Source organism: Glycine max, chromosome 5 (genome assembly GCF_000004515.6).
Source record: "Glycine max cultivar Williams 82 chromosome 5, Glycine_max_v4.0, whole genome shotgun sequence".
NCBI classification, from domain to species: domain Eukaryota; kingdom Viridiplantae; phylum Streptophyta; class Magnoliopsida; order Fabales; family Fabaceae; genus Glycine; species Glycine max.
In genome coordinates, this window is record NC_038241.2 from 17,585,145 (window position 1) to 17,597,697 (window position 12,553).

The 12,553-nt window shown below is 42.5% G+C and overlaps 1 protein-coding gene across 1 annotated transcript; it reads left to right on the forward strand.

Moving 5' to 3' along the window:
* The first annotated feature begins 510 nt into the window (after positions 1-510).
* On the forward strand, positions 511-1,460 carry LOC102662135 (uncharacterized). The gene is made up of 2 exons (XM_006580688.1): positions 511-769; positions 889-1,460. Exons 1-2 carry the CDS (start codon positions 511-513, stop codon positions 1,458-1,460), a joined length of 831 nt encoding a protein of 276 aa, XP_006580751.1.
* The last annotated feature ends 11,093 nt before the right edge of the window (positions 1,461-12,553 follow it).

The window sequence follows — 12,553 nt, forward strand, 5'->3', positions numbered from 1 at the left end:
TGAGCAAAAGCTAGAGGACGAGTACGCTAAGGTGTCAGTCTTGCAAGCGGAAAGGGTGATCGATTCATTCCACGGGGAAGCAATGATGTGGATGGACAAATTCGCCTTTACTTTGAATGGGAGTCAAGATATTCCTCGATTGCTAGCCAAGGCCAAGGCAATGTCGAATGTGTACTCGGCCCCCAAGGAAATTCACGGGCTCCTCAATTATTGCCAACACATGCTTGAACTGATGTCCCACATAATTAGAAGCCGCTAAGGCAATTGTATCGTCGCCTTGATTTTGGCTAGATAAACCTTTTTGTTCTCTAATAAAATGAGGTTGATTTAATCCTATGTGTTTACTTAATAACTCTGTGTGAATCCAATGCTTCGACAACTTAACTTTAGCATGCATTCCTGTTTAAATTCTTTGTCGCATTACTCACCACATTTGTTCCTTTAGGGAGTGACACCATAACTAAGCTCGCTCCAAAGCACCCCTATAGAACCTGTTCTAAGTCTAGAGTCATGGGGGAAGTAGAGGAAGTGCAGGAACATATGAAGGTCGACATGTCAGTCCTGAAAAATCAAATGGCTTCCATCATGGAAGCCATGCTAAGCATGAGAAGGTTAATCGAAAGTAACACAGCCACGGCTACCGCCACTAGCACCGCCACTGAGGCAGATCTGGTCCTCCCATCTGCAACCAATCAAGCAAACCAACTCGCTCCGGATATGGTAGGACGAGGAAGAGACGCATTGGGGAATACCAGCGGCCTGCATCGGGGTATAACAGGAATGCTTACCCCTATGGCCTACCCCCGAATTTTACACCACCTACCATGCACAAGAACGTGGATCCTGCCATTCCCTTTACCTTTGAGGGGAAGCCTCCCTAGCCTATAGGGGACGCCGACAAAGAGCCTCGGGAGCATGCTCAATTGGACATCGACTCATACCCCCTATTCACCACTAAGGGATCGGCACCCAATGCCTTGCCTCAGCCTAATACCGTAGGAGTCTCTCAACCCCTCCCGATGCAACCACTTCACTTCTCCGTAAAGGAATCGCCTCTAGAAGCGGAGGGAAGAGAAAAGCTTGATTTCATTGAAGAGAGATTGAGAGCGGTTGAAGGGTTTGGTGACTACCCCTTTGTCAATATGACCGACTTATGTTTGGTACTGGATGTCGTCATCCCACCCAAATTCAAGGTACCGGATTTTGACAGGTACAAGGGGACGACCTGTCCTAAAAATCACTTAAAAATGTACTACAATAAGTTAGTAGGCTACATGCCCTCTAGCTTTGCAGATCTAGTATTCGTGGGCGAAAGGATAGAGGTAGGCCTAAAAAGGGGGAAGTTTGACTATGTCTCCCCTGCCAACACAAACAACAGAAGATATGGGCCAACTGGGGCAAAAAGGAAAGAAAGAGATGCTCATGCTGTGACCTCGGCTCCTGCTTGGCCAAAATTCTAGCAAACCCCTCATAATACTCACCAGTATGCTCAGCACCATCCGAGTTTTTAGGCCCGCGCCAGAAGCTCATCCAACTCGCCACCCGCCCAACAAAGGGTGTCCAACCCATCACAAAGAGCCCTTGCTTAGACCTCGGTGTCATACCCTAATTTCGTCCGGGGACCTTTGCTCGATGACGTGCGACCATTCTTTGGTCCTCGTGAGGTGCTTGGCACCCATCATTAGGCAATTTGTGAAATTCCAGGACATGCCGAAAAACCAAAAAAATATTGATGCACAATCCGTAAGTTTCCGTGACACACCGGAAATCAAATGGAAGCATCGTTGCATAATTAAGTGAGGTTCCGTAACATTCCGTAAGTCAAAAAGGGGATGATTATGTAATCCGCAAGGTTCCGTAACATTACGGAAAGAAAACAAGTATCATTACGAAATTCGTAAGTTTCCGTAACTTTACGAAAAAAGAATCACCAAAAAACAGCAGAGGGGGGTGTACTTAGTAAAAATGGGGGTGCAAATAGCACCCAGGCCCATTTGGGCCCTCCAGAAGATTCCTCCAGAAGGCGGTTGCTTCTGGAGGAAGCAACCCTGCTCGCCTGGGCGAGCTGAGCTCGCCTGGGCAAGCTGGGCGGCAACCACCTCCCCTATTTTGCTATAAATAGGGGAGGAAGGCAAGAAGGAAGGGGTTCAGCCCCTTAGGCACTTCTCTCTCTTTCGAATTTGCTTGGAAAAATTGTTTCCGTGAAGAAAATCTAAGCCGAGGCGCTTCCGAAACGTTTCCGTAACGTTTTCCGTGAGGAATTTCGCAAAGATTTCAACCGTTCTTCGACGTTCTTCATTCGTTCTTCGTCGTTCTTCGATCTTCAACGGGTAAGTACCTCGAACCAAGCTTTTCGATTCATTCTATGTGCCCGTGGTGGTCCACATTGTGTTTCGTGCCTTTTTATTCTCGTTTTGTTTACTTTTTATACCCCCTGTTGACGTGCTTAAGCCATTTTACTTAAGTCATTTCTCGCTTAACTTAAAAATAAAATAAATTTCCACCGAACGTTTGAATTGTATTACCCATTAACTTCGTTTAAAATAAATTCCGACCGTTCGGTCGTGCCGTAACCACGTTGGAAATCAAAAATAGGTAAAAAATAATATAATAATCAAAAAATATCTTTTTAGTAAAATAAAGCGGAAAATCAATCGGACGTTTTCTCTTTGGGATTTCTCATTCTTGATCAAATTGATTAATAACTAAAGTGAAACTAAAGGCTAAAATCAATTCACCTAGTCAAGCTCGTCCACAAAAATAGGCTTTTGAAGTTTGTCATCTCAATTTCTCACTAAGTAAAATGGATCATTTTTAAGGTCCAACGCCTTAAAATGATCACCACTTAAGGAAAAAAGAATCACTTGATAAGAAAGAACTACGTAGGTCTGATTTTCTCATCCCAAATTGGGGAATACGTAGGAGCAAAGGGAAACACCCTTGTCGACCACAAAAAGAGAAAATATAAAAAGGGTATAAAGGATATAGAGACATAAAAAGGGAACATAAAAAATCAAAGTCATGTTTGCACATTCGATTAAAGGCTGCCGTCCCTTGGGACGGACGTGTGGGGTGCTAATACCTTCCCCCTGCGTAAATACAACTCCCGAACCTTTCAACTTAAAAGTTCGTAGATCGCGTCTTTTCCGGTTTTTCCGACGTTTTCCTCGAATAAACGTTGGTGGCGACTCCACGCGTATTCCTTTCGTGGAACACGCATCCCGCGAGTCACGCGTCGCCCTCCCGCCGAAGGGTAGGTTGCGACACTCGGCTTTGACGCACCCTTGCCCTACCAGTGAGTCCAATCCTGGCATGAATTCCAATGCGAGGAGAAACCATCCAGTAAAGAAGCTTTCGGAGTTTGCCCCAATTCCAGTGTCATACGGAGACTTATTGTTGTCCTTAATCACCAACCAATTGGAAGTGGTAACTCCCGGGAGGATTTACCAGTCCCCCTTCCCAAAGTGATACAACCCCAACGCGACCTGTCCGTATCACGGGGGTACTCCGGGGCATTCAATTGAGCAGTGTGTGGCCCTCAAGCACAAAGTGCAAAGCTTGATTAACACGGGATGGCTAACTTTCCAAGAAGATGGCCCGAATGTGAAGATGAACCCACTCGCCAATCATGGAGGATCAGCCATGAATGCGATAGAGGCGGGCGAACTGTAAAGGCCCAAGCAAATGAAGGACGTAGCAACCTCTAGGAGGTTTATCCTTGAAGCCTTGCAAGAGGCGGGCATGCTTTCCCTTGATAGGCACAAAGGGGAATGCTATTTGATGCATCTGGGTGCATCACATGACATGGAAACATGTTTAACGGTGGAGAAGCTGTTACACAACAAGGAAGAACAACATGTGTGTATGCAGTTGGCGAACAAAGAAATCCCCACTAAACCCAAGCCTTTGGTGATACACTTCACTAGGGATGCGGCCTCCCATAAACCCTGAGGTTCTTGACCTATCTTGGGTAGCAAACCTGTCCCTTTCCCCATTAAACCTAAGGCGGTCCTGTGGATATACGCCTCTTAGAAGCCAAGCGAAAGGAAAAAGGAGGCCACCAGCATTGACTTACTTTTCACTAAAGTTACCAACATCACCGGCCTAAGTGGTGTGACCCATAGCGGTCGCGTCTTTGCAGCACCCAACCCATCGGTGCGACCCACGGATGCCAAAGGAAAAGTGAAGGTGGTCATGGAGGAGACCAACGAAGTGTTCGCGGCCTGCAAGTATACCGGATCGCACAAGTAGTATAAAATGGTACGAACCGAGTATCGAACTTTGTGGGAACTTGTGTTATCTGGCAAGCTATTTCGGTAAATAGGTGTCTGGTATGAAAAGATGATTGTGGTTATGAACAGGTATGTAAACTATCTATGCAAAAAGAAAGAAAATCACGCAAGAGAAATGTTGTGTAAAAACAAGTAGAGAACGCATTGGTATTTCTAATAGGTTCCTGATGCTAAAATGGATGTTCTCTATCTAACAATGCCTATGTATTCCTATATTGTCTCCTGGACTGCTAGACCCTAATTCCTCATGATAGCCTAGCCTAATCCTGATCAAGCCTCGTTCGCATATTCCTCTTGTAAGACTAAACTCAACCAGGATCGCATTAAGACACACATACACAACTAAGTTCTTGTACCTCGATTCCTCATGACAACACAACAATTTAGCCCCGTACTATCAAGGACTTTAGAATCAGACCAGTTTCCACTGTTGAATGACCCTAACAAAGCATGCATCTACGTGATCAAGGTAAAGGCATACTGGAATGAAAAGCAGATAGCACAAAGAACACACAAAACATCATAACATAAATAGAAATATATTTACATCAAGTACCTAGAGGGAAGATCCAATAGAGGATTTAGCTTTCCATGGTCCGGAAACCTCCTTTACAACACAGAGAAGAACAAGATGAAAGATTGCAAAAATAAAAGTGGTGAGGATGTCTCCTTCACCTCTAGGATCTCACAATCACTCACAAACTCATCTCAAGTTCTCAGAATGGCTTCCGTTTCGATCTCTCGTTTCTGCAGATCTTCACACAACAAAATCTCTCAAAACTCTATGGAACTTGGACCTTTCCCTCTCTAGAACTTCCTAAACATGCAAAAGCTTCAAGCCAAGGCCAGACTCTCATGCATGCAGAGGCTTCTTCAAGAAAAATGCCAAACTCCATAAAAAAATCTGATTTCAAGCTTAAATAGGTGGGTTGGTCCGTTCTCGCACGCTTAGCGAAAATCTGGATCACTTAGTGCGCATAAGTGGATTGTGGCTTAGCGTGCTTCTCTCGCTTAGCGGATGAGCTGAAGCGGTGTGCTTGATGACCTGGAGCGGTGCGCTGAACAAACCTGAAAGCTCATCTTCTTCTGGATTCTTCCTCGCGCTTAGCCACTGAGTGTCGCGCTTAGCGAATGCTCGCTAAGCCAGCAGATTGGCTTAGCGAGAAGGTGAAAACAACACTTTTGCCAATTTGCCTAATTAACATGAAATTGAGAGAAATTGATTATTAAACACACAAAACAAAAGTATAAATTATCTATTACCTATATTTAACATAAAGTACTTATAATATTATAAAACAACTATAAATTGGAGAAGTTTGATACAATATACAAAAGTTTTATACACAAAAGTTAGTTGTTTTCATCGACTAGCGACTCCCCCAAATTTACAGTTTTGCTTGTCCTCAAGCAAAAGAGAACAACTCACTTGACCTCAAGTGGTAAAACATGTAGTGTTTATGTACAAAGGTGTATGCATCAAAATTTATTGATTGCATGATGAGAAAGATGAAGCAATGTGTACCTATCACTTGTTTTCACAAAATATGCAGCTAGACAAATAGGAGAACAAAATGTGAACTATACAGTTAGATGAAGTTAAGCATAAGACAAATATCAAGGAAAGTAGCTCAAACCACAGTCTAATGGCTACTGTTTCACTCAAGCACAAGTGTTTAAGCTATTCATTGATAACAACAAACAAGAAGTCCAATCTTTGCATCTCATCTCATGCCATCAAGTTAGAAATGTATAAACAAAATCAGAAGAACTTTCTCAGGCTTGTAGTGAGGTTTGGCTACAAAAATTCATTGGTTTTTCTAGGATTCAAAGGTTTAGGTTCTAAGAGAGCACAAATCCTTGACTTATCCCAATGGTCTTGTATTATAACAGTAGCTTTCTCACTATCTTTTCCTTCCAAGTTGCTTTTGACCTTATTGTAACAACACAATTTATTCTTTTTTTTTTAACATACAACTTATTTATTATGTGTGCTGATGCTTAACCTTTTTCTTTTCACTGGAATTGACTTCCCTCCCCTAAATTTAGAGTAAATTTGCCTTGAACCATATGCTCTCCTAGAATCTAAACAAGGTATCAGGAGATATTTATTTAAGTTTAGGATTCAAATTTTTTTACAATATCATTCAGCTCCAAAAGGGAGCAAAGGATGCAATTATCATTTAAGGTAAGTTGTTTGGTCAAAAGAGCTTGTGTATGTACAATCATGGCCTTCATCATGTCCTCATTTATACATTTCATTCTAAAATTCAGAGATTCATGCAAAGATTATCACTCACAGTTAGTCATTCACTCATAGTTTAAGGTCACACCCTCACCGGTTTTGGTTCAAGCTTTTCTTTCACAATCAATATGTCTACTGACTAACAATTCTACTGTGAGTTCACACTCTTGTTCTTTCTTTGTTCAACATGCATATTCGTTCAAATTAATGAAAAGAAACACAAATCTCATATTCAGTATGCATTCAATTTAAAACAAGGCATACATCCATTTTTCAAAATAAATAAACTATTTTACTGCAACACCAACATAAGTTAAGTTAAACTGTTCCAGATGCTTTAGAATGAGCAACTACACTACTCATGCACAAAACTAACAAGAAGAAAATAATGTAATAAAACCATAATTATACTACTAGATCAAAAAGCAAAAAAAGAAGCATAAACTCTTCAGAAATATCCACATTCTTATCAAGATGAACCACAACTTTCTTAATTGTCCATCTAGTCAGAAAAGTCCGAACCATCCTCTAGGTAGTAGGCTGGTGAGTTAGAAGGAGCAACAGCTTCAGCATCTGAGTCATCAAGAATGAGTATCAAAGGTGGTGCCGGTGGAGCTAGTGGAGGAGATAGTATCTCAACCTCTAGAGAAGCCGGTGGGTCTACTACTGGAGGTTGTGACTCAGTTGGTGCAGGCTCTGTCCTTGTTGGTATAGGACTGGGAAGAACAACCTCAGGGGCTCTTCCCAAAAGAAGTTGGGCTTCAGGCCAGGCCACCTTGTCCAGAAATTGTTCCATGGATAATATTGGCCTATTGTGAGCTAACTGTTGCTGGTTGTATACAAGCATCAACTGCCCCCTGAATAAGCTCTGCAACATAGGAATTAGGGTAGTGCTTGTTGGGCATCTGGTTCCATGGTTGCTGTCAGAGGAGGTGGATTGGATGATGAAGGGATGTTTTCAGCTCTTGCTCTCTTTCTTGAGGCCATCTGTAAGAAAAGAATGTGAACATTTAAAAAAATAAAGTCAACAGAAAGATAAAGGCTGCTTAGCGAAATAGCAGTCGCTTAGCGGTTCCCACAAAATAATATACATTGCTTGGCGAAGCAAAAGCCGCTTAGCGACCTATAGAGCCCACTAAGCCTAAGACCAGCCGCAAGGATATGCGCTTAGCTCTCCCTGAGCCGCGCTTAGCGGTATTACATAGTAAAATTTTCACAAATTTTACTAAGTCATGGGAGCTCAGCGAACCAGGTCGCTCAGCTCAGTAACTGACACAAAGAAAACCGCTTAGCGCAGGGATATTGTCTTAGCGTGCAGCTATCAGCACATTATAAAAATTTTCTACGTTACCTGGGCTTAGCGAATCAGCCTCGCTTAGCCACAAGTACTTATCAAGAGGATGAATATTCATCCTCTATAGGTCAGATCTCTTAGCGCAATGAACACGCTCAGCGATTGCTTTTGAAGAATACAACTACTATTGGTACACTCGCTCAGCGCGACATGTGCACTTAGCGAGTTCTTTCAAAACATTCAATGAGCATTGATAATCTCGCTCAGCGCGGCAGGTGCGCTCAGTGAGCTCGTTGCATTTTCCAAAAAGATAGCAGGAAAAACAGTGCATTTCACACATGCAAAGTTCCAAACACATTTTACAACAAACAACCTATACATAAACCTAAAGTTTAACTACTTATAAACATACTAAAATCCTATAATTCCTAAAGCTAATATTAAAGGTCATTTAACCTAAGGTTGAGCAAAATAACAAAGAAAAGGATTATATGGAACTTACTTGAATCGTTGATGCAGTAGACCAAATGCAGATGCTGTATTAGACGAGGGATGGAGAAAGAGGTAAAAATGTTTATGTAGAAAAGAATTTTCCACTGTTCCTTACACTGAACACTTGTCAAAGTACTGAAGCTACACTTAATCAAGTGCTTTTCGACTCTCCCGCTTAGTGAAGAATTCGCTCAGTGGGAGAGTCGTTTGGTTTCTCAAGGCCAGCTGCTTAGCCGAGCTCTTTTTTTTTTCTTAGCTTAGCACGCGAATTCTACCGCTTAGCAAAATATTCAAATAAGAAAACCTGAAAGTTTCTCTAAGCCAAGATCTGGGCCCGCTTAGCTGAAATCATGTATTTTAAGTGCAGAGGAGTTGCGCTAAGCGGTTAATAACATCGCTTAGCGCGCATACTGCCGCAAGCGATTAAGCTCAGTGACCATGAGTGGTGCTAAGCTGCATCAAATCCAGTTTAAACCACAAGAATATCCGCTTAGCCAACATATTAAGCGCTAAGCTCCATGACCCTTAATTCTGGCCGCAATGAATTGCGCTTGGTGACACCGGGTCTTGCTTAGCCAAGGAAAGCCATCGCTCAGTGATCAGTCTGTCGCTTAGCTAAATTCAACTTGGATTGATTTTGGCTTAGCTAAATCTTGGCTAGCTTAGCAGAATTAATTTGCCTCAGATGCTAGGGTTGTGCGCTAAGTGTGGCGTCTCCAAAATAATGACTGGTTTAATAGTATTGATTTAAATAACAAAAACCATGGTGATTTTTTTTTCTTCTTTTTATTTTTCATTTCTTTCTCTTTTCACAATAATTAAGTTCAGAAGGAAAATCATCACTATAGAGTTCTGAATGCCCAGTTCACAACTCTATTCGGAGTCATTTCTTTCTGATCACTCATAACCTCTAAATATTTGCTTTTTCAAAAGGAAAGGTATGCCAGCCATTACTTTAGGTCGTCACGTGAAAGTAATAAAATAAAATACGGTCGATAAACTCTTTTGCAAATAAAGTTAGCTAGTGCTTTCTTTTCAAATAACAAGATTAAACATAAGTACTTTCATCATTTAAAGCTGTGAACTGGTCCATAGAACTGTAAGTCCTAGATACACCCACCCTCAAAAAGTATATAAAACTAGTCCATAGAACTGTCTACTATGATGAAGAGCCTCCACTGATCGCCATCTCTCCAGGGCCACTATCCTCCGTAGAGTCTTCCTCGGATGCCGACATGATGTCCTCGGGAGAATCCACCTCAGGGAGTGGGTCATCATCACCCTCTAGAAAGTCAAGAGCATCCACAGTAGGCTCAGGAGGTATCTCCTCGAGATCCTCCTCAGGGTCTTCCTCGGATGACATTACCTCAATCACTTGGACTGGCTCCACTAGACGGTATGGTGTAGGCGTGGGTAGTATCCACTCCATAGTACCCTGAAATGTGCGCGCGGGTTCATCTGGATGCACCAATGAAGTAGCCGTAAATCGAATCGTGCCCCGAAATCGACACCTCGTGTTGCCTTCGAGGGTCTCCCAAGCTCCCTCTAGGCACTCCATCTCCACTCGATCATTGATTAGCTGCGCCGCCATCACGATCTACAAGAAAGAAAAGAAAGGGGTAGACTCTTTCACGAAAATCTAACTACGCCGCAACACAATGCGTCTCATAACCACTACATGCAAGTAAAAGGGGTATCTTTAGGCTTTTCATCTCTGGAAATCGATTACACAGCCTTGGTAATCGATTACCAGAGGCCAAACTCAAATTACACAGCTTCAGGACATGAAAACATGAAAAAGGCACTGTGTAATCGATTACACATACCTAGTAATCAATTACCAGTGGCCTATTCCTCTGTGTAATCGATTACACAGACTGGTAATCGATTACCAGAGGCCTCCATGATCTTCTAGTCCCATTTCTAAGCCTGGTAATCGATTACACCCCTTGGTAATCGATTACTAGAAGCCCTCCTAGCTTCCTGACCTCGTTTTCAAGCCTGGTAATCGATTACACTCCCTTGGTAATCGATTACCAGAGACCATCTTAGCTTCCTGTCTTCACTTTTAAGCCTTGTAATCGATTACCCACCCTTGGTAATCGATTACCAGAGGCCATATCCCATGTAACACTCAAAGTTCACAGCTGGCCAGCCACCACACAAGCCTCCTTGCTTTGTGGTCTTAGTTCCTTTTATCTATTGACTGCCAGGAGCTCGCCTGCTTAGGTACATCACAGGTTCTCACTGACTAACTATGCCCGGGTTGGGTCGGGATTGGTCAAGCTTGGTTTTGGGCAATAGCACCCCACCTGACATCCCCAAGGTCTCCTGACCCCCGCGACATATCTCCAGGTACCACTCTGTGGTCAACGAATAAAAGCAGGAAGTTTCACCCTTCTACACTTCCTCATTTCAAGCTTGTAGGATTATGGGGTACCCATTACATGTGGTACTAGGTGGGGGTCGGGCGATGGTGCAAAATGATTCTCCACATCCACAAATCACGTATAACCCACCATCCCCTGCTGCCCACCTCCAATTGAGCTCACGTACTCCCACGTAGCCCTTATCCTCGTTCCTCTCAACGTCGGGTCCCCATCAATCCTCCCAAGCTTCCACAACATCCAGGTAATTCCACCTCCAATCATCATGGACTAACAAAACCAAGCAAAACAGGGCAAAGGCAGAAAACTCTGCCCAAAACACAACTCAAAATCACAGCTTTTCACATACATATACCCCAGTAACATTTCCTTCGTTCCAATTCGTTAACCGTTGGATCGACTCGAAAATTTTACTGGAAGTCTCTAGTACATAAGTCTACATTATGACCGTTGGGATCTGCTAGAAAACGTCCAGAGCCGAATCTGTACTACTCTTTCCACAACCAACAAATACATAACATTTTCTGCACAAAGCCAAAATTCTGCTGCACCTATTTGACAGCAAAATTCTGCATAAGTGCAGATTTTCGAAATCACACTTTCCCCTCATCCAATTTTGCCCAAATTGAATCCTACAAGTCCCAAATCATGTATCAATCATGTCTAAACCAAGGACAAGCTTCAGACCAAAGCAATTCAAAATCTTGGTATCTAAAACCCCTCAATTTAATGGATTTTCAAGGTTTGAGAAGTGAAATTGAGAATGGGGTAAATTTGGAGCAAACTCTCACCTCACACACATCTATAACATCAATTTAAACTTGTTCAAACTGAATTTACACCTCAAATTCCACCGAACCAAAATTTGACTCCTCAACACCCAATTTTACCCTAGAAATGGCTCTTTGTTCACTTTGGTCATTTGTTTTTCTCTCTAGCACAGCCCAAACTTTCTCGTAAGTCCTAAATGACATTTCAAGCTAGGATTAACTCACTTTAACCTCCAAATACCACTAAATCCAGATTTGGCCTTCCAACTCTCAAAACCTCACTCTTTTTCCACTCATAACACCATATTCTCACTTTCTAACCCTAGGTTAACTCCACCCTTCATCTCTAACAGTTTTCCATCCACAATTTCAGCACATAAACATCACAAGCATCATCATAAAAACCCTAAAACTGAATGGGTAAGCTTAACTCATCCAAACATGGCAAGTTCAACATGCTTTCAACAAATTTCCTCACAAATAACTATCATGAAGCAGAAACCTAGCAAAACTACCCATCATATCTCCCAAAACCCAATACCCACGAAAATCAAGTGAGAAAGAAGTCTACCCAAACCTGAAATTTCGAAGTCCCACACGTAGAGATGCGTTTCACGACTCCGAAAATGCCTTCCTTTCACGATTTGGAGCAGAAATGGCTACCAAAGGTTGGAGCTTTGTTGGAGCTTCAATGGTGGAGGAAGAAGAAAAGAATGGAAACGTGAGAGAGAGAGAAAAAGGCTTCTGAAATTTTGGGGCTGAGTGAGGAGAGAGAATACAACTTTTTAGTTTAAAAGAAAGGCTTTTCTCTTTTCCTATTATTTTATTTTAAGCTATGCCACATGTCTCCATTTGAGTGGAGCCAAAAAGGGCCCACTTTTCTTTTGATGTGACCCATACACAGCCACAGGAAGTGAGAAAAATCTGACCTTTGAAACGCTAAAATCTTGCATCGGTTTGTGTGCTGTTTCTCTGGTTCCAGTTCCTCACGTTTCTCTACGCCCGTCGGGGCCAGTTTTCGAAAGTAGGCAAAATATATATCAAAACGCTCAGAATGAAACCCCGAGTGTGGT

Excerpts from the sequence above, each read along its gene's own strand:
- LOC102662135 (XM_006580688.1), top strand. The coding sequence starts at position 511 with ATGGGGGAAGTAGAGGAAGTGCAGGAACATATGAAGGTCGACATGTCA. Across the intron at positions 770-888 it reads TACCAGCGGCCTGCATCGGG|GGGACGCCGACAAAGAGCCT; the intron begins GTATAACAGGAA and ends CCTAGCCTATAG.